This window comes from Drosophila tropicalis, unplaced genomic scaffold (assembly GCF_018151085.1).
Source record: "Drosophila tropicalis isolate 14030-0801.00 unplaced genomic scaffold, ASM1815108v1 contig_593, whole genome shotgun sequence".
In the NCBI taxonomy this organism is placed as follows: Eukaryota; Metazoa; Arthropoda; class Insecta; order Diptera; family Drosophilidae; genus Drosophila; species Drosophila tropicalis.
In genome coordinates, this window is record NW_027173070.1 from 1,521,590 (window position 1) to 1,547,655 (window position 26,066).

At 41.3% G+C, this 26,066-nt stretch overlaps 8 protein-coding genes and 2 long non-coding RNA genes across 12 annotated transcripts; 6 read left to right on the top strand and 4 right to left on the bottom strand.

The window, feature by feature from the left end:
- Nucleotides 1-94: 94 nt before the first annotated feature.
- Nucleotides 95-2,917, top strand: LOC137578383 (ATP-dependent RNA helicase DDX24). Its single transcript, XM_068292159.1, has 5 exons — nucleotides 95-1,631; nucleotides 1,687-1,806; nucleotides 1,865-2,317; nucleotides 2,384-2,567; nucleotides 2,627-2,917. The coding sequence occupies exons 1-5, from the start codon at nucleotides 188-190 to the stop codon at nucleotides 2,886-2,888; spliced, it is 2,463 nt and encodes an 820-aa protein (XP_068148260.1). The 5' UTR covers nucleotides 95-187; the 3' UTR covers nucleotides 2,889-2,917.
- Dpit47 (DNA polymerase interacting tpr containing protein of 47kD) lies at nucleotides 2,587-4,251 on the bottom strand. The gene is made up of 2 exons (XM_068292165.1): nucleotides 3,577-4,251; nucleotides 2,587-3,520 (listed from the first exon to the last, which is right to left on the bottom strand). The coding sequence occupies exons 1-2, from the start codon at nucleotides 4,204-4,206 to the stop codon at nucleotides 2,957-2,959; spliced, it is 1,194 nt and encodes a 397-aa protein (XP_068148266.1). The 5' UTR covers nucleotides 4,207-4,251; the 3' UTR covers nucleotides 2,587-2,956.
- Nucleotides 4,252-4,511: 260 nt separating this feature from the next.
- LOC137578388 (sister chromatid cohesion protein DCC1) lies at nucleotides 4,512-6,064 on the top strand. Its single transcript, XM_068292163.1, has 3 exons — nucleotides 4,512-4,640; nucleotides 4,696-5,835; nucleotides 5,897-6,064. The coding sequence occupies exons 1-3, from the start codon at nucleotides 4,603-4,605 to the stop codon at nucleotides 5,994-5,996; spliced, it is 1,278 nt and encodes a 425-aa protein (XP_068148264.1). The 5' UTR covers nucleotides 4,512-4,602; the 3' UTR covers nucleotides 5,997-6,064.
- On the bottom strand, nucleotides 6,010-11,727 carry Bap170 (Brahma associated protein 170kD). Of its 2 annotated transcripts, none has more exons than XM_068292157.1 (4): nucleotides 11,373-11,727; nucleotides 10,276-11,306; nucleotides 7,402-10,214; nucleotides 6,010-7,306 (listed from the first exon to the last, which is right to left on the bottom strand). In XM_068292157.1, exons 1-4 carry the CDS (start codon nucleotides 11,624-11,626, stop codon nucleotides 6,392-6,394), a joined length of 5,013 nt encoding a protein of 1,670 aa, XP_068148258.1. In that variant the 5' UTR covers nucleotides 11,627-11,727; the 3' UTR covers nucleotides 6,010-6,391. The 2 variants fall into 2 exon arrangements, with proteins under 2 accessions (XP_068148258.1, XP_068148257.1); XM_068292156.1 differs by having other exon boundaries at nucleotides 6,010-7,345.
- A 218-nt stretch (nucleotides 11,728-11,945) lies between these two features.
- Nucleotides 11,946-16,555, top strand: LOC137578392 (uncharacterized). 2 transcript variants are annotated; one of them, XR_011032609.1, is made up of 3 exons: nucleotides 11,946-12,209; nucleotides 14,604-14,796; nucleotides 14,913-16,555. It is a non-coding gene; the product is annotated as an uncharacterized lncRNA (long non-coding RNA). The 2 variants fall into 2 exon arrangements; XR_011032608.1 differs by having other exon boundaries at nucleotides 11,947-12,209; nucleotides 14,604-14,849.
- Fmo-2 (Flavin-containing monooxygenase 2) lies at nucleotides 12,203-14,630 on the bottom strand. The gene is made up of 6 exons (XM_068292162.1): nucleotides 14,520-14,630; nucleotides 14,292-14,454; nucleotides 14,035-14,224; nucleotides 13,702-13,873; nucleotides 12,546-13,084; nucleotides 12,203-12,488 (listed from the first exon to the last, which is right to left on the bottom strand). The coding sequence occupies exons 1-6, from the start codon at nucleotides 14,566-14,568 to the stop codon at nucleotides 12,318-12,320; spliced, it is 1,284 nt and encodes a 427-aa protein (XP_068148263.1). The 5' UTR covers nucleotides 14,569-14,630; the 3' UTR covers nucleotides 12,203-12,317.
- Nucleotides 16,556-16,621: 66 nt separating the features above from the next.
- Debcl (Death executioner Bcl-2) lies at nucleotides 16,622-22,151 on the top strand. The gene is made up of 3 exons (XM_068292166.1): nucleotides 16,622-17,570; nucleotides 21,244-21,384; nucleotides 21,451-22,151. Exons 1-3 carry the CDS (start codon nucleotides 17,211-17,213, stop codon nucleotides 21,907-21,909), a joined length of 960 nt encoding a protein of 319 aa, XP_068148267.1. The 5' UTR covers nucleotides 16,622-17,210; the 3' UTR covers nucleotides 21,910-22,151.
- A 93-nt stretch (nucleotides 22,152-22,244) lies between these two features.
- Nucleotides 22,245-24,771, top strand: Opbp (Optix-binding protein). The gene is made up of 4 exons (XM_068292160.1): nucleotides 22,245-22,765; nucleotides 22,822-23,220; nucleotides 23,282-23,780; nucleotides 23,849-24,771. The coding sequence occupies exons 1-4, from the start codon at nucleotides 22,302-22,304 to the stop codon at nucleotides 23,900-23,902; spliced, it is 1,416 nt and encodes a 471-aa protein (XP_068148261.1). The 5' UTR covers nucleotides 22,245-22,301; the 3' UTR covers nucleotides 23,903-24,771.
- geminin (geminin DNA replication inhibitor) lies at nucleotides 23,919-24,797 on the bottom strand. Its single transcript, XM_068292167.1, has one exon. The coding sequence runs from the start codon at nucleotides 24,637-24,639 to the stop codon at nucleotides 24,061-24,063; it is 579 nt and encodes a 192-aa protein (XP_068148268.1). The 5' UTR covers nucleotides 24,640-24,797; the 3' UTR covers nucleotides 23,919-24,060.
- Nucleotides 24,798-25,033: 236 nt separating this feature from the next.
- Nucleotides 25,034-25,766, top strand: LOC137578393 (uncharacterized). The gene is made up of 3 exons (XR_011032610.1): nucleotides 25,034-25,242; nucleotides 25,292-25,427; nucleotides 25,486-25,766. It is a non-coding gene; the product is annotated as an uncharacterized lncRNA (long non-coding RNA).
- Nucleotides 25,767-26,066: the final 300 nt, after the last annotated feature.

A 26,066-nucleotide genomic window follows, 5' to 3' on the forward strand; every position in this document is an offset into this window, starting at 1 on the left:
AAACAATTCTTACGTTAAAACGTTACTTGACGTAAGCCTTTGCTCAGCTGATTATAGTTTCTTAGAGATGGGAGCGATAATTGCAACACACATCTCTATTGTGGGTGCACGCGGTCCATTTTTTTTGTTATTTTTGTTGCTATTTAAAATTGGGCTATAATTTTTTTGTTAGTAAATCTATTTAAAAATGGTTGCTCCCAAAGCGGCAACAGTGGCGAAAACTGCCAAGAAAGCTCCTGCAAAGGACAATAAAGAAACAAAGGAAAACAAAAAGGAAAGCTGGCAAAAGGTCAAAATCAAAGGCCACGTGATATCAGATGATTTTGGAGGATACGAGGGACTGATTGGTCTGGAGGTGCTAAAGGAATACGACTCGTCTATGGTCAAATCCAAAAACAAACCCCTAAAACGAGAGAGACGAGAAAGGGAAACTAATACAAAGGGCAAAAAAGGAAAGAAGCAAGTGCGAAAAGATGAGGATTCTAGTGAGGAAGATGAATCCTCATCGGAAAGCGAGGAAGATGAAGTGGAGGTCAGCAGTAAAAAGGCACGTCTGGCTGAACGTCATGCTCAGAGATTGCAAAAGCAACGTGAGAAACGCGAGCAACGCAAGGAAGCGAGAAAACAGCAAAAGAAAGGCAAAGGAAAGGAAACCACACCAAAGGAGTCGAAAATAGAAGCAGAGAAAGAGGACACGGATTCTTCTTCTAACGAAGACTATTCCTCCGATCGGTTTGCCCTGATTCGGCCACCGGCTCCGATATCGTCAGATGAGGAAGAAGAGGCACCCCAATTAGTGCCAGCTAGTACCATTTCTACAGAGGATTTGTCATCTTGGCAAGGCCTGGGTGTGCCACAACCCATTCTACGTGCACTAGCCGAACAGGGCTTCCGAGAACCAACACAAATTCAAGCAATGACGTTACCCGCTGCCATTCATGGCAAGAAGGATATCCTGGGAGCCGCCGAAACGGGCAGCGGCAAAACTTTGGCCTTTGGCATACCCCTGATCGCTGGAATTATGGATCTGAAGGAACGTAATGCCAAATATGGCATACGCAAGGCACCCAAAGTGAAGGGAGAGGGTAGTCAAAAATCAGAAGAGCCTCCCAGGGATGATGAACACGAATTGACTCCACCGCCTGAAGAACTGGACCATGTGTCAGGAGCCAGCGATGAGGATGACAGCGATTTGGAGAATCATTCGGCAAGCAGGGAACGACCCTTATATGCCTTGGTTCTGACCCCCACTCGAGAGTTGGCTGTCCAGGTAAAAAATCATCTGGTAGCAGCAGCCAAATATACGGGCATTCGTGTGGCAACAATTTTTGGTGGCTTGGCCGTGGCCAAGCAAGAGCGGGTACTCCGTCAGGGACCAGAGATTGTGGTGGCCACCCCAGGACGTCTCTGGGAGCTCTACTGCCAGGGCAATCATCATCTAAGTAAGATTAACGATGTCAGTTTCCTGGTAATCGATGAAACCGATCGCATGGTAGAAAAAGGACATTTTGAGGAGCTGCGCAGCCTTCTCAAAGTGCTAAATGGAGATGAAGAAAAGAAACAATTGCGTCAGAATTTTGTATTCTCCGCCACCCTGACTTTGGTGCATGATCTGCCTGATCATATGCAGAGTAAGTTTCAATATAAAAATTCAATATTTGAAATAATTAAAATCAAATCTTTTAGAGCGAAATGTAGGCAAAAAACCTAAATTTGTTAAGCAAACAGTGGACCAAAAGATCGAGAGTTTGATTGAAGAGTTGGGAATTTTGCAGCCAAAGATTGTGGACATAACCAGTAGCCAGCGTGAGTTACAGAATCCTTAACGATCCTCTGTTTTATTAATAAAGATTTTTCTTTTCAGAAACTGCTCAAAATTTGACCGAAAGTCGTCTGCTTTGTCCTCTGGATCAAAAGGATTATCATCTCTATTATTTTATACAGCGTCATCCAGGACGTACGATTGTCTTTTGTAATTCCATTGATTGTGTAAAGCGTTTAGCAACTTTATTTGGTCTCTTGGACTGCAATCCTTTGCCTCTTCATGCAAATATGATCCAGAAACAACGTCTCAAGAACTTGGAACGTTTCCGTGATAGTCCCACGGGTCTGCTTATAGCCACCGATGTGGCTGCCCGTGGTTTAGATATACCCAATGTAGAGCATGTTATACATTATCAAGTACCACGCACCAGTGAGAACTATGTCCATCGATCGGGACGCACTGCTCGAGCTAATAAACATGGCATTACAGTGATGTTTATGGAACCCGGCGAGGTCAAGAGTTATGTGAAACTTTACAAGACACTGCAGAGGAGTAGGTTCCCCCATAAAACATATTCTACTGTGATTTACTAATTGTTTTTGTCCCTTTTTTTTGCAGCCGAGGATCTTCCCCTGTTTCCCATATCGGAGCGTTACCTATCCGCTGTACGGGAACGAGTGAATCTGGCACGTGATTTGGACAAAGAAGAGCTTAAGCTAAAGCGCACACAAAGTGAATTGGGCTGGATGAAAAAGCATGCTGAAGAAATGGACATGATTATCGATGGCTACAATGATGAATCGTGTGTATTAGAGGGAAAATTCTTTCTGCTAAATCTAAAAATTTGTTTTATTTTTGCAGAGGAAGCGATCAGGATGAGGATCCTTTTATCATTGAGCGACGTCGCAATCGGCAACATGTAGAATCGGTGCGTTCCCAGCTTCATGCTCTCCTGGCTCAACCTATTTTCCCCAAAGGGTTTAGCTTTAAATACCCAACGAATGGCCAAGTCTCCGAGTTGAGTCAAACGCAAAGTCAAAGCGCTGTGGAGACCATGAAAGCAGCCATTGAGGATCAGAAGCTGGCTAAACAGCAGCGCAATAAACGCAAAAGAAATGTCTGAATAAAATGTTCTTTTCCTTTGGAAACTAATTTTTTGTAATATTTATTATATGAACCTTTGAACCCACCTCAACTGTAAACCATTGGCCTTCTTGGTTGATGGATAAATTCCTGTTCCACACGAGAATCTTTAGGCACTACATAGAAAAGTAATGAGCCACCCGAAACAAAGAAACTTTTCTCATCCAATAACTCCCGCAGAGTCTTTGTCATATCCACTTTGTGGACACATCCCACTTTACGGTTCTCATAGTACACATTGACATTGCCGACTCGATACTCTTGATTCTTATCACATGGCAGAGGTTCGGCAAATAGCGTCTGAAGGCAATCCAACATGGTAGCGGTCTCTGGCAATTGTTGCTGAAAATCACTGAAAAGGAATTCTGGATAGGAGAAAGCAGCTGGCCAAATAAGAGTCGAACCATCAGCCTCATCTAAATGGACAGGATAGTCTTCTAGTGGCAGGAATTTGGGTCGTAGCAGTTCTTCGGTTATATCAAGCTTTTTGTTTAGACGCTGATCGTCAAATTTAATGCTACGCTGCTCCACGGCATCCTTTAGTTTTTGTAGACGTGAAGCCCTGCGCCTGGCCTCCGCCAGTTCCTTACGCTGATTGCGTTCCACTTCCAGCTGAGAGAGGAATGAGGATTAAATGAGATTCCTTAGCATTTTCAGCTTTGACTCACCTTTTTCATTTTATTTTTATGCAGCAGAGCCTTAGCCTCCTTGTGATCAATGTCCACTTCGAGCAGCTCCTCGCATAATTGCGTGCATACATCAAACTTGTCCAGTTCATGGGCACATTGAGCTGCCCTCCAGCGTGCCTTGGTGTAATCTGGTTTATAGAACAAAGCCCTCTGGGCATCACTTAAAGATGAACGATAGTTCTTGATGAAATAATGAGCAGCCGAACGATTGTTATACAAAACGGCCAGCACATCCTGATTCTCGCACTTGGATTTGATGCCCTCGGTGAAACTGTAGACAGCCATGCGAAATTTCTTGTGTTTCATGTAGAAATTGCCATCTTCTTTGTAATTCAAGGCCAACTCTTCGCGTGTGTTCTCCTCGGGATCATATTTTAGTTTCTGCAGACCCTCGAACATTGGATGCACTTCATCACCAGGCTGAGGAGCACGTTTCATGAAGAACGGATGCTTGTCCATTTCCTCTTGCCAGCGATCCTCGGGCCACCCTTCCTCATAGCGTTTCTTTTCCAGGCCATCAATAAATGCATCCAGCTCGGCATCGAGCTTTGCAGCCAGCTCCAAACGCTCCTCTTCTGTCCAATTCTTTGAAGCTGCCAATTCCTCCATACTCAAAAAAGAAAACAACAAAGAAAGTGCACATGTTGCTCTTCATCAGAGTTCAACAGTTTAGCTATTTTCTCGCCAACTCTAGAATTTTGCAAGTGCTGTTGAAGTCAGCTATGTACAGTGGGTAAAAAATGAAATTTAAGCAATTCATCAGTACAATTATCTAATTGATTAAGCTATTGCAACGACAAGGGTATTTGCACTATTTCAAGAATTAAGATGAAAGGAAATTGGCAACAAGTTCTAAAATTTGTTTTAATTTTATTTTATTTTAAGAAAATCAGAAATTATGTTGCTTATCCTAAGCGACATCTTAGCTTTTTTTTATCTCTGTAGAGTTGACTTCAGGTTCCCGCCAATTTTTAATAATTATTTGTTGCTAATTTTTTGTTTACGATGGAAGTGGAAGTAGATGAAAATAATGCCCCAGAGTTGTAAGTGATTTCTTTAGCACTATTTGAACAATTGGCATAAACCATGTTTCTTTAGATACGTTCGTACGCCGGAGGATGTGAGGATCATTGTAAAACATGCGAAATTGGATGAGCGTCAACTTACCCAGGTGACCCAAGCGCTGGTTTATCCTTCAGCTAATATCGTTGCCGATAATCTACGCCTTCTGGAGTTAGATTCCCATATGTCGGAACAGATACGTGAGGGTCAGACTCTACATTTTAAGGGTGGACTCCATGAGAAGGTTGTTCTCTGCACGGATGAGAAGACATATGATGTGAAGGGTGCTGAGATCTCGAATAGTTTATTGCTGGTGCCGGATTTAAAGTTTGCCGCCGCCACTAGCACCTCACCCCTAAAGAGTCCACGTTCGGGTAATGCGAATGCTTCGCTGGAAAGGAGTCTAAATGATAGCACCGAAGATGAACTCGAAGTGCCCCGGACACTAGAGCAACGCCAAGTGCTGACAGTGTTTCACGAGTACTATGAGTGCCGTGAAATTAGACCAAGATATCGCAAGCTGGGTGAACTATTGCAGTTGACACGCTATTCCGGGCCAGAGAATGAGTATTGCATAGAGAAGAAGTTGCTCTTCAATTTCCAGCAGTTGCTGGACACGGTTCAATGCAGTCGTTTGCAATTTATGGATGGACTGCGTCAATATCGAGCTCTCGAATTCGATGGCCACTTGAGAGTCTTGGAATATGATTATGAATATCGCATAGTTAACCTTATGCTTGGTCTGATCAGCGAGAATTCCTGGGCTTTGGATGAAGTAGATCGCGCTGAAACCATACAGGCTCTAGATGGCATTGCTCCGGAGTCAATTGTCTCTGGCCTCTTTGATATCTACACTGTCCCGAGTGAACGTTGTCCGAATAAGTATTCGTATCAAGAATCTTTGGTGGCTCGCATTGTGGCTCAAAATATTCTACAACCCGGTTTGCGTTTTCGCAATGAGGAATTCATGCGCACATGGCAAGAGGCTCTACCCGAGGGCATGTCCTGTCAATTGGAATATCTCAGTGGCATTGGAATTTATGATAAAGAGGGAGCTCAACCATGTATTCGCTCGCTGGCGGAGGAGCAGCTGCCCAACAATATTAATGATCGCATGCGCACTTTGTTTAAAACGAAACGCAAATGGACTTTGGAGGAGATGGAACCATATATAGAGTGCGTAAGAAAATGATTTCCTTCTTTGCATAACGATTAATTTCTCTCTCCTTTCTTTCAGCTGCTTTACTACTCCTACTTTATCGGTGTCCATGTTACTGGCTAAATATGCTCGCTCTCTGACCGAAGGAGGCGTTCGCTACTATGTGTCTAAGCATTGATAGATAAGGGTAATTTGTTTAGATTGTAAGCATTGTTTATAGAGAAAATTAAAAACTAAGAGCCAAAATGAATATAGAACTTGAATTATTAGGTAAAGCTAGAAAAGGGTCGCCAGATACCAAGTTGCCAACTCCATTATTGAGAACTCCTTTGCCTCAGGTGGCAAATCTATTGTGCAAGTTTAAAAGACCTCCAGTGGCTAGTGGCTTTATCCTTTTCACATTTTAATAGTGTCGTTAGTTAGTTACAAGAGTCAATTAGATTTAGGGACTATAAAAATACATGTATGTGTAATATAAAGTATGCATATAAAAATAAAGTAGACAGTCAGAGGCAATAAGAGAAAAATGAGTAAAAAGACACATAGACTTGGGGAAGGAAGGAGCTGAAGCAGCTACTGGCTAAGCTCGTACAAGATGTGAGATAGGACACCACTGGCTTCCACATTGCTCAAAGCCACATTGGCCAAATGCGGTTCATAGCGTTTCAAACTTCTCTTGGCTGTCGAAGTATTGCTAACCAAATTCCTTAGGATGAGGGCGGCTGTAAGGCGAATGCTCTTGGTCACAGGTCCCTCATTCTCGTCCATTAGCTCTTTGGAATTGGCAAAGTCAGCAGTGTAACGCTTAATGGCCTGTAGGGCAGAAGTACCCACCGTCGTACCCAGACCTGTAGATGGTCCGGTGGCTCCTCCTGCTGTCGCTGGTGAAGCAGTTGTTGATGCTGCCGGAGCATTAACATTTCGTACAATAGTCACGGGATGCTGAGACGGGGATATATTATGAATGCCTGTGGCCAGTCGACGTTGCATGCTGACACGCAAATCATCCTGAGTCAAGTGCCGATCGATCAGATGAGTCATCAGCGAATAACGCTTCCTGGCAATATTGTCGCAGAAGCCTGGACCACTACCCCATTGGCAATAGATCTCGGCTCCGGCATCCAAGTGATCCGGGCAATGGACATTGCACACATGATGTTGTAGATCATTGAGAGACTTGAATTTGCGTCTCGGGCAATTGCGCCAGTCGCAAATGAACAGCCAGTTCACATCGTCGGGAACGGGATTCGGTGCAGGAGGATGGGAAGAGATGGCCACCACAATAGGTGCCCCAGATGGAGGAGGAGTCGGCGTGGAGGCCGGCGTGGGAGTTGGTGTGGGCAGTGGGGTGGCTGTTGGTGTAGGCGCCGGTGTGGCCTGTGGCGAGGGCACCAATGTCGCTTGCTCAATGCCGGTTGCAGCTGTCTCTTGGCTGGGTTTGAACACAGGTACAGTAGATTGTATTGGTGGCTTCTTAACCTGTGCGATCTGTGGAAGAATAGTCTTCGGTTTCATAGTTTCCGATATCTAAAATGAGCGACAGAATTAAGGCCAAGCTTGGATAGAGCTTTCAATTTACTTACCGTTGGCATGGTAATCTTTTGTTGGATAATCGATGGATGATGTTGTTGCTGCTGCTCCAGGACACTCCTTATATGTTGTTGCTGTTGCTGCAGGACTGCACCTGTTGAGGTCGGCTGCTGCGGTGGTTGTGTGGTTATTATAGTCTGAGAATTGAGCTGACTCTGCTGGAGAGGAGCTGCCGGTGCCGGTGTTTGGGTAATCAAAGTGGTCTCCTTAAGGCCACCCAAAATGATTTGCCTTTTCTCGCCGGGAGCATTCATAACTCCGGCAGTTTGAGCTGGTCCTGAGATTATATGTTGTTGTATAATCGATTGATGCTGCTGCAGTTGAGGAATCGGCAGAGCAGCTGTCGTTGGCTTGGCCGCTATCAGACGTTGCTGCTGCTGTTGTTGCTGGCCGGGATTAGTGCCCGGTTGGTGCAATTTAATGGTAGCTGGAATTTGATTAAGCTGGGACAACAACGAGGGTGAAATTTGGCCAGCTCCCGCCAAAGTGGCCACCGGACGCTGCGCGGGTGTGACAAAGATCTGTTGCTGTGGTCCCGGTGGACGTGGTTGACCACCAGCACCACCTGGCGCTGTGGTAGTGACCAAAACCTGTTGTCCCTGTGCAGTGGTCATAATCATCTTTTGGGTTCCCGTAACATTCGGAGTCGCTGCACTGGCAACTACTGCTGGTGCCCCCGGCTGCTGGAGAATGATTATGGTTTTCGTTTGCTGCTGCGGTGCTTGTGGATGAGCTACCAAATAAGTTTGACCCTGTTGATTGGTGGCCAGAACGTATTGCGTTTGCGGAGCGGGAGTGGTTTCCAATGTTTTCGATTGTAGAATGACTGGAACCGTTTGGAAACCCTGATCTGTTTTAATGGTGGCCGTGGTGGCCAATTTAAGCTGGGGTGCTGCTCCTCCGCCTGGGTTGGAGGGGAAAACTAATTGCCTCGGAGTGGCAGAGCTAGCCTGGACTTTGGCTGGTATAAGCATCTGTTGCTGCTGCTGTTGTTGTTGTTGCTGCGGCTGTTGATCCTGACTGGCGGCAGCTAGTGGAGGAACATCATCCAATTCCTCATCTTCTAGTATGGAGGCAGCCAAGTCTGCATAGAGATTAGCGGCATTCTTTGAGGGTGTCACTTGCGGTTCGGGCTCTTGCTTTGCAACAGAAGCCGCATCCAAGGCCAAACGCTTGCCATGCTCCTCATCCATGGTCATTTTGCGTTTTGCAATAATTAGCGTCCTCTTGTTGGGATCTTTGGTTAGGACATTGGCACCACTTAATGGCGCCAATGGCGGAGGAGCCGAATCCGTATGGCTTTTCTTTTCAAGAGCCATTTGTGGATTGAGTGGCTTAATGGTGGTCTGACCCACCTTGACCGGGGTATGCTGCATCAGAGGATTATTGACAAAGGCACTGATGGCCGTCGATGTAACCTTAATGGGTTGTGTCGTCGAGGATGATGTTGTAGTAGCCACCAAAGCCGGCGGCTGAGTTTGATTCTTTTGCTTTTGTTGGCGTTCTGTGACCTTGTTGGCCAAGAGGCTTTTAATTAAAGATGAAGTAGGTTGCTGCGCCGGCGCTGGTGTGGGCAACTCTTCGCTTTGCTGCGATAAAGGGGGCATTGGCGGCGCATGCTGTGCTGGTGAGGACTCAACTGGTTGCGAAGCCTCCAGTCCAGGCGGCTTGGCCACCACTGGCACTGGTAGATCTTTCTTCACCACCGTCAATATCGTCGGCGTCATCTGCTGTTGCTGCTGCTGCTGTTTCTGATGCAGCAGCAAGGGTTGAGCTCTCATTTTAATGCCTACATAGTGTGTTCCCGGCAATTCCGTGCCATCCAATTGACGCACTATAACCGGACCCACAGTCTGATTGAATATTAATCTGACCAAGCGGGGAAATTGCACATGATTGACCACTGAGAGTTTTCCCGCTTTCTGGCAATGAGAGAGGTAAATCCTATAGAGTTCTTGTTGATCCACACGACATTCGTGACCCATGGCAGCTCTCTCGTAAGTGGCACCCAGCCAAGCCAAAGCATATTGTTCATCATCATGGGTGAAACTCTGCGGAGCCGATGGAGGAGCTGGCAAAGTGGGTGCCGGAGCCGGCACAACTGTCGCCGCCGCCAGAACTCCCTGCGGTAATTGGACCTGCGGCAAGCTGGGCACCGGCAGCTGAACCTGCGGCAGGCTTGGCATGGGTGGAGCCGGCAGAGGTTCTCCCTGAGGGTGCAGCACTTGCGTCTGGGCGGGAGTAGGCGGCGGCAGAGCTGCCACAGTGGCAGTCTTCAAAGAATTAACTACAGATCCAGGATTCAAATTAGCAGCTGCAGATGTGACCATATTTTGGGCCGCCGACGGCAACATATTGCCTGGCACGACCTCCACAACACGCATCAAGATGCATCCAGCCACACCATAAGTGCCCGCTTCCACAGTAACCAGGGCGACCAGTTGATCAACCAATCCGCGCACTTGCATCAATAGAGAACAAGGACGTGCTCCCAATGAACTCAGGGCATAGATTGCCTCCAAAGTAAAGATGAGGAGCATCACATCGGTGAGGGATAGCAATAACATGACACGTTGATAGAACTCCAAGCCTAGGCGACTAGTGATATGACGACTATTGCCCTCGCGTGAGCAGAGCTTGTAAAGAATTTCCAAACAGCAGATGATCACAGCTCTATCATTAGACTCGATGCCCTCGCAGAGGGTCGCCAATAGATTGCGTGACAATTCGTCTGTATTGGGATCTTGCAGTTCAAAAAGCTGGGCCAGATTACCCGCCGTCTCCAGAGCCTGGATATGAATATTGCCTGCAGCAGAAGAAACAATATGAGAATTAAACTGTTATGACAAAAATTTCAAACAACTTACTCCATCGAACATTGGAACCCATCACCAGATACCGCCAAAGTGTACGATTAGAAGCCATTAGTGGCAGATTCTCTTGGTGGAAACTTAGGCTCCTCATCAATTGAACAATCTGCAAAACTCTCTGACCCATGCGCTCATCAGTGCCATGACTCCGACGCAAGTTCAAGAAGTCCAAATTATCAAAGTAGTCATCGAAATCGGGCATTTGGCTCTTTCCCTCTTCATCCTCCTTCTCAATTAGACCATTATTCACCCAAGCCTGCTCATCCGTATAGAGATCAAGAATTTGGGGCTTATCATTTAACAAATCTCTCCAGAATTGCTTTTGCGAATGATGACGCACTTGCTCATAGCTGTGCTGGAACAATTTTCGTATAGTATAATCCGCATAGACACCCAAATGGGCTAGCAAAACATCCAGCAGCTTTGGACATTCAACCAAATCCAGTCGATAACGACTTTCATTGGCCATCAGAGTGCAAACATTGATGGCAAAATCCTGTTCATTGGGCAAGGGCGAAAGCAACGAGAGTAAAAGCTTCTCATGGTTGCTATGTCGATGCAATTGTGTGGACATTTTATATTGCCGTCGTCTGTCTGCATTTACAATATGTTGCCGCTGATTATAAGACATGGGCACGGCGGGTAAACTGGAGCCATAGGATGAGCCAAAAATACTGCTGACTCCTCCTCCACTGGCCATGGCTCTAGACCGGGCACGTCCTCCACCACCACCGCCACTCATCTCTACATCTCTATCAATGGCCGCCTCTAAGGCTTCCATTTTGTCTGGATCTTCGCCGAAGAAATTAAGTTTCTCATATTTATCCAAATAACGGCGATAGATGTGCTTTATGCCGGCCGTGCCATTGACACAGCGTTCGCGGAGCGTCTCCATGGCCGAGTACACTTCATCCCATTCATCACGCATATTGACTTTGCTGAAGCCACCTCGTTCGGTGACCTCTTGGTAAAGTTTATATAAATCCACATGCTGCCCACTGATCTTTGCTGTCTGGGTAATGGGAGTTCTAGTGATTGAAGAGAGATTGGGGTATTACAACATGAGATTTAGATACCGACTTGAACCAACTTACCCGCGTCTTTCGTGAAACTGATGAAGATCACGCCAAAATTCATCTGGCCCGGATGCTTTTCCTTCTATTTTCTCAGGGGATATTTGTTGCTGCTGTTGTTGTTGTTGCTGCTGCAGCAGTTGATTTCTGGCGCGCAATGGTGTTGTTGTTGTTGCTCCTAGAATTCCTAGTCCCTTGGACGCCGGCTGCAGTTGCTCTTGACTGGCTGCCGGTAAAGATTGCAATAACACACGCACACTATCTATGGACGACATTTTGATATTTTCCACAAGTCGGCGCTAATAAAAACACTTAACACATTGTTTTTCAAACGTTATTAATAAGAAAAAAATTATAACAACGCCACCAGCATTTAAAGATGTGCAATATAGTGAAAATATCGATATCGATATCGACTAGTGTTATCGACCAGGGCTGCCCATGGAATTCGCGGCATTATATATAATAAATACCTTTTTTTTTTATTAGGTTATTAAACAAATTATACTGTTTTTTTATAAATTATTTTATGTTTTTCTCGCACGTCTCAAAGTCCTTCTGTGTATGAACGTAGCCCTGGTTTATAGACATTAGTGTGACCATCGTATATTTGACATTTTTTTCTTATTTTCATCTAAAAACCGCGGCTAATTTTTGTAAAAATTTTGTAAGATATAATTAATTACTAAATAAACTAATAAAACCCAAGGACACGCATAATGGAGGTGGCACAATATAATGATAAAATTCTTGGATTGGATCATGCAGGATAGCTGTAAATTTATGTTGAATAAAACTCCATGGATAGCATGCAAAGATCATTTCGAGAAGCACAAGTGGAGCACTTTAAATTTACTGGTACAATATGGGTATTTATTTGCGAATAGAAGTAAACAAACTTAATATCTAATGTTTAAATGTTTTTTAAGTGAGTTGACGGAGTTTGGGAGGTTTCTGCTTGCAACATTATGTGGCTGTTTTCACAAATGTCTCGTCGTCTAAGATCGTGTATCTATGATTGCGATATGTGTCCAATTCGAATATATACTTTTTACCGCAATCCTTCATGACCTTGTGAACCACGGGGCGTACGTTATCAATGCCAGCAATGCGGGTCAGATCATTGTAATATTCAAACTGGACGGATTAAACAAGGTTAACTATAAGAACCTTTTCAAGAAAGTATTTACTCACCTGTCTTTCGCCCATTTGATGGGCCTTCTTGCGATTGTAATAACCGCAATCCCAACGCTCGCCCGTCTCCTTCTCTAGATTGGCTAACATTTCCTCTTTAGAGGGGAATTCCACCTTACCCGTATAGAACTTTAATGAGAATCTTACTTGCATATCAAATACAGTGGCGGGAATGACGTTGAATGGCAAACCAATAAATGCCATTGTCGGATTATTGATATTGATGCAGTGCTTCCACAATGGCTGTACGAAATTATCAATCACTTGTATTCCCACATCGGTACTAAGGCAGGGAAATGTATACTGATAGCCAGTGCAGTACATAACATGATCGAAGGTCTCAGTGGAGCCATCCGTAAAGACTGCTCCATTTCGGGTGAAACGTTCCACGTCCGGTTTCTGTGTTACATTGCCCATAAAGGCGGTATTTGGTGTGGCAACCAAATGATGGCTTAGATATACATGTTTCGCTGCTTTGCGTATATGATTGGCAATATCCATGCCACTGGGACCGGCTCCAATGACCAAAACATTTTCACCTTAAAAAGTAAATGCAACAAATTTAAATTGCTATCATTTTAGGAAAGAAAAAAACGTGCAAAGCTTTCCGCCTTGCTATTATATCAGCAAAATAAAACACTCTAAGCTGACCAACACTTGATAGCAAAATACGGCGGAGTGCCCGCAGACAGAGATAAGGTCCGGCGCTAATTTATGAAAGAACAATAATTGCAATCGCCCACTAGACTGGTCTGGTCTGCGAAAATTTGTTAAATTGTATGTGAATAATCTTAATTTACTTAAACAAATTTATTCTTAGAACGCTATCCGGATCTCTTACGTATATACCTTGCACTGAAAGACAGAAAGTACCCAAGTATTTCTATAACATGCAAAAGAATCAAATTATACGTAGGAATGTTTGTACTACTAACGCCAATTCAATCGCCAATATCCAATACCTTTACCCAAGTCAGTAGACTTTCTTAATTCATGTTAATTTCTATAATTTAATGTTAATTTTGTTTAACATTCCTAGCCGGATATCTACTGGTGTTAGGGGGCTTACTTTGAATAATTTATGAATTATATCACTTTCTTAGATAAAAAAAAATATTTTTATCAGCCCTGACCTTGAGAAGAGCTACTATCTTACCTTTAAATTTATCTGCCTTACGGTATAGATGACTGTGTATTTGTTCTCCCTCATATAGATCCATGCCCTCAATTTCTGGTAGATCTGGTTCTGTATAGTGACCATTGCATACATAGATAAAATCATAGTAAACAGGATCACAGGTATTTGTTACATGATCCCAAACGTAAACCTAGAAAACAAATGAAATGAATTCAAGTCACGAGTTTAATCAAACAGAGATCTCGAGCACACAAACAGTTGTTCAATGATTACAGCAAAAAGCAGCACGAGGAACAGCGGAAAATAACATGGTGGAGGACATATCAAGACAAACCTGACGTCAACACTCACCTCCCAATCATCCAAACGGGGTCGCACCCTAATGACCTCGTGTTGAAGCTTAATATGTGGCCTGAGCTTGAAATGATCAGCATATAATTGCAGGAATTCCAATACCTCATGTGATGTGATAAAAGATTCCGCAATGTCGTTAGGATAAGGAAAATCTGGATAACCCATTACCTCTTTGGGCAGATTCGTTCTACAAGGAAGAAGAAAAACAAATGTAGAAACTATGATCAATGCCTCTTTGACTGAGTTGAACCTACCGCAATCCCTCGTACATGCTGCTATGAACCTCTTCGTATTCATCTTTGGGCATTTTATCGGAGAAGACCCAAGTTCCTCCAATTTCTGTGCCGCGTTCGTAGGCTACTGCATCTAGACCAGCTTCTAGAGAATTCTTCAAGGCACAGAGACCCGCAGTGCCAGCTAGAAATTGTCAAGATTTGTAGCTAATTGATATAGTATTGAGGAGGAAACTATTTGTATATTACCTCCTATAACGCACACACGTCGTTTTTCGTGCAATGGAGTCTTAAACATTTTAGTATATGATTTTATTTCCCTTTTCTTTAAAGGAGAGAGAAGACGTCTCTTCGATTGCGCGTCTTACAACTGACTAAATGGACGCGGGGCTGGCGCCTCACAGAGATAGACCTTTCCACAATCAGCAAAACAGCCAGAGAGGCAGAGTGAGAAAGAGAGAAGCCAGGCCGTGTGTGTATGTGCTCTAAATTTTAGCCGATGCGGCTGATATACATACATGAATGGGTAAATGTAAAGACCTTATCATGTTGGTTGTATTTTCATAAATCCAATGCAAAGTATGCCACTTGATTTATTAATATTTGAGATAAACATTTAATAACTTTCTTTTACACTTACAGGGTATTGCTAGAGTCGCCCTAACTGACCACGAAACACCTATAAATTTACTTATCACCTCACACTAGTTGTCACATAACTATTAACTTGTCGTCATCGGCATCTTTGTGAGATGGAACATCTGGTTGATCAATCCAAACCATAGCCTTTCCCATTAACGCAAGCTTGAAAGATAAGGAACTAAAGATTCAGGCAGCAACCCATACAGTTTGGTCAATAGACAGACAATTCCCTTGCGTCTTAGGCGAGTGTCATTGTGTCATCTCAGTTTATTATTCCATTTCTGTATTATCAGTAGAAAGTTTCTATTCTCATTCGCAAATAACTCTGCCTGTTTCATCAGCTCAACTAATCAGCAGCAGCAGCAGCAGCTGGGGGAATAAATTAATTATATTCAATTAAACTAGAATTAAGCGTTACAATGTATGCGAAGCCCATGCCAAATATGAAGTTGTGTCGGACGGGGGAAGCCAATCAATTTCTCTGATAGTGAAACATCAGATTACAGGGGGCGAGTTCAATATTTATTACCGAATATGTTGAAGTGTTTACAAACAAAACAAAACACAAAACACTCGTGGTGCGTTTCCAATTTTGTAGATAAACCATTAGGGGGAAATGATTTTTTGTGGACATGTTGTCAAGCAGTGGCTAAAAAGCCACTCAATATTGCCAATTGAAAATGAAAACATACTTAAATGTTTGTCCTGAAACTTTAATTAGTAAGGTTTAATCTGAGTAGCAGGTTTCTAGTCAATCGACTTTCTATCAAGAGATGAGATCTAAATGAACTAGGAACAATAGAAAAATGTACTCAAAGTTAACTTTTCAAAAAATTTTAGTCTTAATTGAAATTTACTTTATTCGCAGAATAGGCATTTTTGTTCGTAAATCTAAAAACTTCATCAGGATTTTTGGATTTTATAAAAATCAATGGCTATGATTATGATCATACCTTTTCTGTTAAACCTATAAATTTTGAATATATACATATGTGACTCACTTCTGACTACAGAGATTGGGTTCAATATTCAATACTTGTCAAGATATATGTACATATATGTATACCTATTAAACTAAACTCTCTAACCTATGATACAAACAAATAATGTAGATCCTATTAACTAATTTTACTGAAACATACTTTCGTTTAGTTTACTTAGTTTCTAGTTCGCGAAAACTATAATTTATCCGAAATTATATATGTACTCAGTTTTATAAAAGTCTGAAGGAATCTTAATAATTTTAGTTCTTATGGCCTACTTCTTAAAATAGTTTATGAAATTTAAGATTTATTGAAGTCCCAGACAGCTTATCTTATTTAATTTATAGTATTTTTTTAAAAGAATCTGAAACAATCAAAAGCTTACTTGATTACTATAAATGGCTTGCAGGCTTAACAACTTACGGACTTCAAGAATTCTGTCCTCAACAGTCCAGAGACAAATTTATCCTTCAGCAACAGGGTTTTCAATGTGATAATGTATAATGAAATTAAGTGGTAGGAGCATATTCGAACTGAGTCTTAATTAAATTTGTCTGAGGTCAGAAAACTTTTCACCGTTTTTTGGATTTGCTAAAGCTTTCGCACAGTGCCGCCCTCTATTCTGGCCCCCCATTTCAAGTTTATTTCGATTCGTTTCGTGGAGCATCGAAGTTAGTATTTTAAGTATCGATTGTTAGTAGTAAGTCGATCTCGATTTTGTGTTTTGCATCGAGATTCGTAGGTTAAAAGTTCAAAGTGAAGGAAAATAAAAAACAATAAACAGAAGCAAGCGAAAGAGAAAGCAAAGAAGAAAGAAAGAAAAATCTTCAATCTGGGAATCAAGTTTTAATTTTTGTGGTTGAATTCATATTCTGTTTTTTGTGTGTGTGATTCTATTTTGTGTCTGTGATTCGTATGTTTGCTGCCCCTGCGTTTTAGGCTTAAAATTTATTGCCGATTTTTTATTTTGTTTTTCATATTTTTGTGTTTGCAAATTACAAAAACAAAAAAAAATCCAAAAACAAAACTGAACGCAGCTCCAAAAACTGGAAAAGTGGGGGCAGCGGTTGAGCAGCTGAGAGAGTGCAAGGCAACAGTAGCAACAACAACAACAAGAATAAGCTACATTCTAGAATTACAATAACAACAACAAAACAAGCCAAATTACACAACTTCCATGTGAAGCAAGGAGACGGAGAGACTGAGACAGAGAGAACGAAAGAGAGGAGTAACAATTGTCAAAAGGCGCAGCCAAGCATTGACATTGCCAGATATATATATTTATATATGTACATATATGTATGTATGCATTTAGATGATCACAACGACACCTCGACACATGGCTCCAACAACCAGCACCAGTCCCAGCCCCAGTACCAGTTCCCCCAAGCCACCCAAACTGGCCAAATTCAAATCTTCCTCCCTGGATCATGAGATTTATACGGCAAATCGTCGTGGGACTATAGCCACAGCGGCCAGTGACTGGAAGTCATTGCGTGGTAATCCCATGATCTCAGCCAATGGACGATCCTCACTTAATTTGGGAATGGGCGGAGGCGGCGGCGGCGGTTTGTTGGGTCCATCTATGACCAGAGCTGCCTCCACATCGTCACTGGCCAGCAGTACACGCACCATGACAAACTATCAGGAGTACAAAATGGAAATTATTAATCAGGTAAGTCCCCCAAATCCCCCCAACCCCCTTCAAAATAGATAAAAGCTGTTCAAACAAATAGATACATACATACATACATACATACAAACATATTTGTCATTTATATTGAAAAAATGAGGGAAACAGTTGTTGGCCCGAATGAGAGAAAGACAATAGAAAGACAAAAAATTTGTTTTTTCTTTCTTTTGGTGGAATTATTTAACAATTTTTCTTTACTCCCGGTCTTCATTTAATTGATAAAATAAATACCGATACATGTACACTTACAACAGGGGCGGACTATGAGGTAAATTGATAGGGCCTAACGAGTTACCAAAGTTGCTGTAGGAAGATTATATTGGTCTATATAGAAGAAACATCTAAAAACACTTTATTCCAAGTTCCAAGTAAATTCAATGATATTAAAGCTTATGGCAAGGATCTAAAAAGTGTATTAAACTATTAATTAGCTAATTCTACAATTTTCCATGAAGGAGTAAAACTTTTTCTTTTTTTTTTACAGTTCACTTTATCAATAAAAATAAACCAGAATTTTAAAAAAAAAAATTGTTCAAAAACGCTTCGCATAAATTAAACTCAAGTTAAGACTTTAATTTCTCGAGATTTGCATAATTAGTAAATTAGTTGCCACCCTTGAGCACATTCCCTCCCTGAATTTGTTGTTTATTTTTAACAAATTCATTTTTTTGCCTTTTGTTTGTCTTTCTGCTGTTCTGATAAAAAAAAGATTGTAAAAAAGTGCAGTATTTTATTCTAAAATATTTATTTAAGTTCGCTAGAAAAGTACACAAAAAAAGAAAGAAAGAACAAAAATTGTTTAGCTTGATAAATTTCTCAAGTGAGAGACGGAAGCTTGGGACCCGCCATAAATAAAATGTCTGATTAAGTGTGTAAGCTAATTTTAAAGTAAATCACGAGTTGCACACCCGCCCCGAAATGTTCAAAGGGAGTATTAGACCAGGAATTCATTTAATTATTATGTCAAAAAAGTAACTATTAAATATATGTTTGGATGGTTGAAATATATAAATGATCTTCATATTTTTGTAGTTCGAAGTTCAAAATTTGTACGAATACATTCAAACCATTGATAGTTCTGAGTACTCTTCCTGAAACACATAAAATTGTCTTTTCAAGCTAATATGTACTATTTTCGATGAATTTTGAGAAACTTAACAAAAAAACTAAACCAAATGAAATATCATGACATAAAATATAAATGTTTGAATCATTCGAATCATTAGAATTTATTCGTCGTATTAACAATTCATGACAAATCAAGGCAATAGAAAAACGATTTTTATTCATTCTATCGACTCGATTCAGTCCAGCACTGTTTGACTGAATAACTTTGACTACATTTGATCGCCTTTTAAGCCTAATTCGTTTGATTCAATTTTATTGTTTTTTTTTGTCGTTAGGAAGATTAGTCCCAATGATCTCGAAATTGTCATTGTCTAGACTCTAGACCAATAATTTTTCTACAGGAACGCGAAATCAATCTGATATCAGCTAAAAAGTTATAGAAATAGCAATATTTCGCGCCCTAATAAGTTTCTATTATTTCGAAAAACTTCTATAAAGTTCTAGGGAATTGGTGAACCAATTTCTATAGCCAATCTGATCATTTAACTTATGCAGATTGACCGTTTCCTTTGGGAGCAAAACAAAAGCAGCTGGTCTTTCCCCAAGCGGGGGGCGAGGTACTCATAAACAATTCGGTTACCCATAACAAAAGCCCCTCCAGCCCCTTCCAGCGGCACCAGCAGCTGGCTAAAATACGATGCTAAAAATAATTACGACGGAGAGGTACAAAGTAAAGTACATAAAAAGTCTTTTCAAGTGATGAATTCAACGAACTTAAGGTGAAATTTGCCGCGTTTTTTTCTCTATCGGTGTTTCGGTATTTTGTTATGCTTTTGTTTGAGCATTTACCACATCAGGTGGTAATAATTAAGAGCCACAAACACCGCGGAGTCCATAACAAGATCATATAAACAAATTGATGGATTTATTAGCAATTGCTCTGGGTGTTTAGTATGTCTGAAAACTTTCAATAGGCAAATAGACGAGCTCTTAAGCCACAAGGTCAACCAAAATAACCAAAAAAGACAATCCGACAATGTCATAAGTCAAGTTGGCGCCCCTTCGACCATTGACAACAAAAAACAAAATGTACCGAATGTTGTTCAATTGTTCAATTTGTTGTTGATTTGTTTATTATAAGTCGTTGGCGTGACAAACGGCAATTGTGCGAAAAAAAAACTAAACCAAAGTGGAAATATTTTTGTTTATAACAAGACACAGAGGGAGAAACAGAGAGACAATTGCATAATCTTAAGTTATAGCTATTGAAAGTAATTGTAGAGTGTGTAGGCTAAAATCAATTTTCGGGGGAGGGAAAAATGCATCTTTAAGATACAATAAACAACCTCACATATGGCTAGACAACAAGTCAGTAATTTGGCCATTAAATAGTTGGCAAAAAGGGCAAATTTCCATAATAATTTATGAAAAAAACAATTGTTTGTTTACAACTATGATTATTGTTATGAAACGCTGTCAACTTTGGCAAGCTCTAAATCATATTTGTGGGTACTTCAAACAGGTTTTTACATTCATTTGACGAACGTTTGTTTGTAATTTGGTTTTAAAGTTTATTAATTGAGTGGAACTTTAGGAGTTGTTCATACAAAATACTTTGGAAATGTCGAAGAACTGAAGCAGGTTGAATTATTAGCTCTTTTTAAATCGATATCATATATCCTAGAAGTCATTACTTTCAATATAAAAAGTTCCTTAAAGCCCTTAACTTAGCGAGTCTGTAAATACTTAAACCAACTTTCAAACATTTATACATTACTTTTCCCAGTGAAAAGCGATCCTTAAATAGACTTTTAAACAGTTTTGCTTATTCCATACGCAAATAAGGATATTTGTTATGCTTTTTACAATTAGATATGATTGAAAGATGATTAAAACTAAATTTTAAAAAAACCCTTTTCCAATTTTATGAAACCTTTGATTTGCCGGCTCTACGTCCAGAAATAACACATTTAGAAAAATGTTTAAAAGGATACAACATTGCAGTAAAATCTATGACAGCAATTTCCTTATAAGTTAATTTACCTTTATGACAAATAAAATATTTATCAACAAACGAATTTTTTAAAAAGTTTTCAAAAAGTTTCTTTAAAAATTCATGGGAAAGATCTCTTGTTCACAACCTTGAAAACATCTCATAATGTTTGAATTTTTGAGAAATGTTGTTCAGTTTAGATAATTTGCTGCAGAGCAAGTGCATAAGGGAAATTGGTGAGATTTTAATGGCTCCGAGTGATATGCACTTTGTTTGCATATTTCTCTTCCACCTCACACACAGCACGTGCTGAAAATGTTTTGCAAAAACTGTTTTCTTTTGTTTATGCACTTTAAACGATTTTCAAAATGTGTGTGTGTGTAATTGTTGAGTTTTTATTTTAGTGCCAAATGAAATTAAACAGGTGTCACTCAGACGATTTTGTAGAACCTCAAACTTTGTATTTTCACATGATGTTGCTTCCTTTTCAACTGGATACCTTTGACGTGCGGGCGAAAATATTGTTGGGGCCAAGATCAAAGCAGAACAGAGAAAAATTGATTGAATTTTGTGTTTTGAAATTTTCTTTTGCAGGGCAAATGCCTTTGTGGTCAATATATACGGGCGAGATTACGGCGGGCTGGTGTCCTCAATCGCAAAGTGGTACAAAGACTAAGAAATATCCTAGAGCCCTCCTCGCATGTGGTCTACGAAGTGTTTCCGGCCCTCAATAGTGTGAGTATATAGGAGCTATTATATACCATTTTTTAAACTAAACTGAAATGTCTCTGTATTTTCCAGATGGGCGAGGAACTGGAGCGCATGCATCCGCGTGTCTACACAAATATCTCCAGGCAATTGTCACGAGCTCCTTTTGGCGAACTAGAGGACAGTGATATGGCCCCGATGCTGCTAAATCTGGTGGCCAAAGACCTATTCCGGTCAAGCATAACGTGGGGCAAAATCATTTCCATATTCGCTGTTTGTGGTGGCTTTGCCATCGACTGTGTGCGTCAGGGTCACTACGATTATTTGCAGTGCCTTGTGGATGGTCTGGCCGAGATAATTGAAGATGATTTGGTCTATTGGCTAATAGATAATGGCGGCTGGCTGGGCTTACAGCAGCACATACGACCTCGGATCGGTGAATTCACATTTCTTGGTTGGCTGACATTATTCGTTACCATCTCGGCAGGAGCCTACATGGTCTCAAACGTCTGCAAACGCATTGGCTGTCAGTTGTACTCGTTGTTGTTTTAGTTCTTCTTATTCTTTCACGAAAGCCTACACCTAGTTTTTAGTTTGCATACTCGTGAATCATTCCTGAAGGCAAAAAAAATTGAAAAGAAAGAAACCAGTTAAGTTGATGAAGAAAGTTTTGTTTGTATTTTTTTATTGAAATGATTGATATTGATAATTGTTATTTTTTGTTTTCCATTTTGTACGTTTTAACATATAGTGCCAAGGGCAATAAAGCAAATACATTTTTATAAAAGAGATAATCCCACTTATTTGCGAATTGAATTTTTGCGCAATATATCGATTTATTGGTTAGCTCGATAAGTGCCAGCCCTAACAGATTCGATAAAGTACGCAGCAGCAGCAGCTGTTGAAGTGTCGTCTCTAGATTTAGGTTAATAATTTACAAATATATGGAAACTGATTATATAGAAACTAAAAAAATAATGGAGGATTTGCCCGAGGATTCCGAGGCACCTCTCTGGGAGCTAGTGGAGGAGGAAGAGGTGGCAGCGACTTTTGATGTAGACGAGCCGGAGATCTCTGATTCGGAGAGATATTTTTGCTACGATTGTCATAAAATTTTTGAGAATCGCGTGTCCGCCGAGGATCACATCTGCCCGCAGGCGGGTCAAACGGAAACGGAGACTGTTGAATCCCCAGAGGAAGTCGCTCCAGCTCCAGCTGTAGTTGCCAGAAGTATACAAGTCACCTGCCAGATATGCAATACGATATTTGGTTCAAGCAAAGCACTCAAGTTCCATATGCGCATGCATGGTAAGGTGTCGACTAAGAGCATACAGGATGCCCTGCCAGTAGGCGCTCATCAGCAGTACAATCAGCTTGATCAGTTTTACTGTGAGATCTGCAATAAAAGGTAATTTATGGAAGCATTTTTTCTCCATATTTTTGTTGACTCTTTGATTTCTGCAGCTTTGATGAGAGTTTGTTGGCTGTGCATAAACAGATGCATCAGGAATCTTCGTTGGATCAGCTTATGTGCAGAACTTGTAATCGCAAGTTTAATAACGTAAGTGAATACGAGATGCATTTGAAAATGCATGAGAAACAGACGGATAAACCTACCTCACGTCCAGTGCCATCCAATGGCAAGGAGATTAGATCTGATAAACCTGGATATCCATGTCAATATTGTGAGCGCGTTTTCCTGCGACCCTATGAGAAGGTGAAACATGAACGCGTACATACGGGTGAAAAGCCTTATGCCTGTGAAGTGTGCGGGAAAACGTTTCGTGTGGCCTACTCCCTGACTCTTCATTTGAGAACGCACACAAACATCCGACCTTATGTCTGCACAGTCTGTAATAAACGGTGGGTAGCAGCGGCATCCGTATCCTTATAGGGTTTCCCAGCTAATTAATTTTAATTGCAGCTTTAAATCGCATCAGGTGTATTCCCATCATTTGCGCATCCATAGCTCGGAGAAGGAGTATGCCTGTGATAAGTGCCCCAAGACATTTCGAACTTCGGTGCAATTGAGTGGCCATAAGAATACCCATACCAAACCCTTTGAATGTACCATCTGTAATCGTCCCTTTGCCTCTTTGTATGCCGTCAAGGCGCACATGGTTAATCATAACGACAAGACTCAGGAAGGGCAGGGAGCCAGCAAAAGGCCATCAACAAATGGAAAATCCTGGTGCCCGATCTGTGGAGCTGAATATTCGCGTATATTTGCCTATCGCCAGCATTTGAAGACGGCTCATGGTCAAAGTGAAGACGACATTACAGAGGAGAAACCTCTTCAATTGTTGGAGGAGGAGAGAATTGATGATACCGAAGCAGCTGCTCTCAAAGCTGCAGCCGATGCAGATGCTGCCTATATGCTAAATGATGTGACTGTCGTTGACAGCATTCCCACCTTGGAAGAGGTGAGTTGACCATAAATTAGAATCGTGCCTCAGAATGTCTCAATTTTTCTCTCAACTCTTTTTTTCAGTTTGATGTGGAAAATCTTCACACAGAAGAGATCATCACTGATTGGCTAACATGAGAATGAAATATAGAAATTTACTGAACAAACTTTATTGTGAAATATATATAAAACTGGAAATAAATCAAATGTATGTAGCATTTGCTGTTTTTGTTGAGCAAAAAATTATAACTAAAAACTTTAAAGAAACTTAAAATGTATCCTTTGGGTTAGCAGATCTAGGGATTGACTACTTGCTCCTCCTCTTCCTCCTCCTCCGCTTTCACTTCCTCCTCTTCAGCTTCACTGTGGTCCTCGTCGCAAATTTCTTTAAGCACCTCCACCAGATTCTTGGTCTCGTCTAGCTCTTTACGCATAATATCCATTTCCTCTTCCAGCCCCTCGATACGTTCATGTAGATGGCGATTTTCTGTGAGTGAATCTTCCAGAGCCAAGCGTCGCTGCTCGGCAAGCAGTTTGTAATAGTTCTCGCCAGGCTCACACTCACTGGTCAGATCTTCGGCTGTGATGGGACGTGAGGATGGGTCCTCAGTTTGTGTATCGGCATCTCTAGATTCTGTTGTGGTTGTTGTAGCTGCTGTGTCCACACATTTGCGTTTGCCGTATTTGGGCGTGGCAGTGGCCTTCAATCGACTCAATTGATCCACGATGGACACACGGTTCTCCTTGTCGTTGGCGTTCGCGTTGATATTGATGCCCTGCAAAGGCTTCACTTGCTTGCGTTGTTGCTTCAGATGCTCCTGCTGCTCGGCCTCGCTCTCGACTTGGATGTAGACTCTGGCAGCGCCCGTAGACATTTTCAAATATGTTCCCCGCTTCGGTTTATTGTGTTATTTAGAAAACGTCCGCTTTATTTATGCATGGACTTTTCCGCTTTTCCGTTTCCTTTTAGTTTACACACAAAATTTTCTTATAATGGCCGCCAAAAATGCTTGATGGTCTCGATATGTTACACAACACTGGTCCGATCGATAGCTACCTATCGATAGCTTTGACTTGGACCCTGGTTTGTGTATACTACTTTGCACAGTGGCGCCACTTGATATAACGGTTTTTTCAAATTGCCTTTGCATAGTGATACTGAGATTATAACCAACTTATTGACAGCGCGAAGTTAATAAACACACAAGCAGTTCGGAGAGACATATATTTTGCGTTCGATAGAGTTAGTTTTGAAAAAATTGTTAAACATGTGGATTTTAGAAACATTTTGCTGTTGCCTAGATTTATTTCAGGGATGTATTATTATAGGAGTATCTGGTCTAGTCCTTTCTATAGTGGGTTTCGGAGCATCCTATCAAGCGACTGAGCGGGACAATGAAGCGCCAGCAATATTTGGTTTTGTGTTTTTCACTTTGTACGCCATTGCCAAGATCATACTACTTTTGGGCGTAATTTGGGTGAGTGCATTTCATTTGTAGGCATTATTTAATCCTTATTTTTAAATAGGACGTTACCCGTGTAATCTTTGTGGCATTTATTCTAAGCGTCATATTCACAGTTATAGCTCTTATAGCGCTTATAGTATGGGTAATAATTGAAATCACTGCCTTGGAAGCAATTGTTATACTCATAGCCATCATAGGTGAGCCGAAAGGTATAATAATCTATAATTCTTTCAAATTATTTATCAATTATCCTAGTGGAAACCTATTTTTGCTGGGTAATTTATTCCTATTGGCGTAAAAGTCAAATGTGTGATGAATGTCCGGAGTGTAAATAGCTGAGAGAAATGATTGTACGGCAATGGCAAATAAATATGCTCAATGGGATCAGTGAATCCTAGCAAAAAAAACGAATCGCGCTCACATTTAAAAAAAAACGATATACCATTTATCGCTATCCCAATATGATTTATTTATCAAGTGATCGATATTTTTGATCGATGTTCGATCAGGGTTTTACGGCGAAAAGATCGGAAAGTTACGGCGAAGGCTCGACAGCGTGGTTGGGTTTGACTCCTTTGCTCGACAGCGTGGTTGGGTTTGACTCCTTTGCTCGACAGCGTGGTTGGGTCTGACTCCTTTGCTCGATTCCAACCATTTCTCACGATTTTTACTCTCTTTTTACTCTCTTTTGCATGAACTGTGCTCTTTTGTTGGATGTTGGATCGAGTTGCATGTTGGATCGAGCTGTGAACCCCCCCCTTGCAGTGGCGCCGTCAAACATAATTTTTTAAACAACCCCCTTAATCCCCCTTAACCATAAATTAACTTTTTGAAAT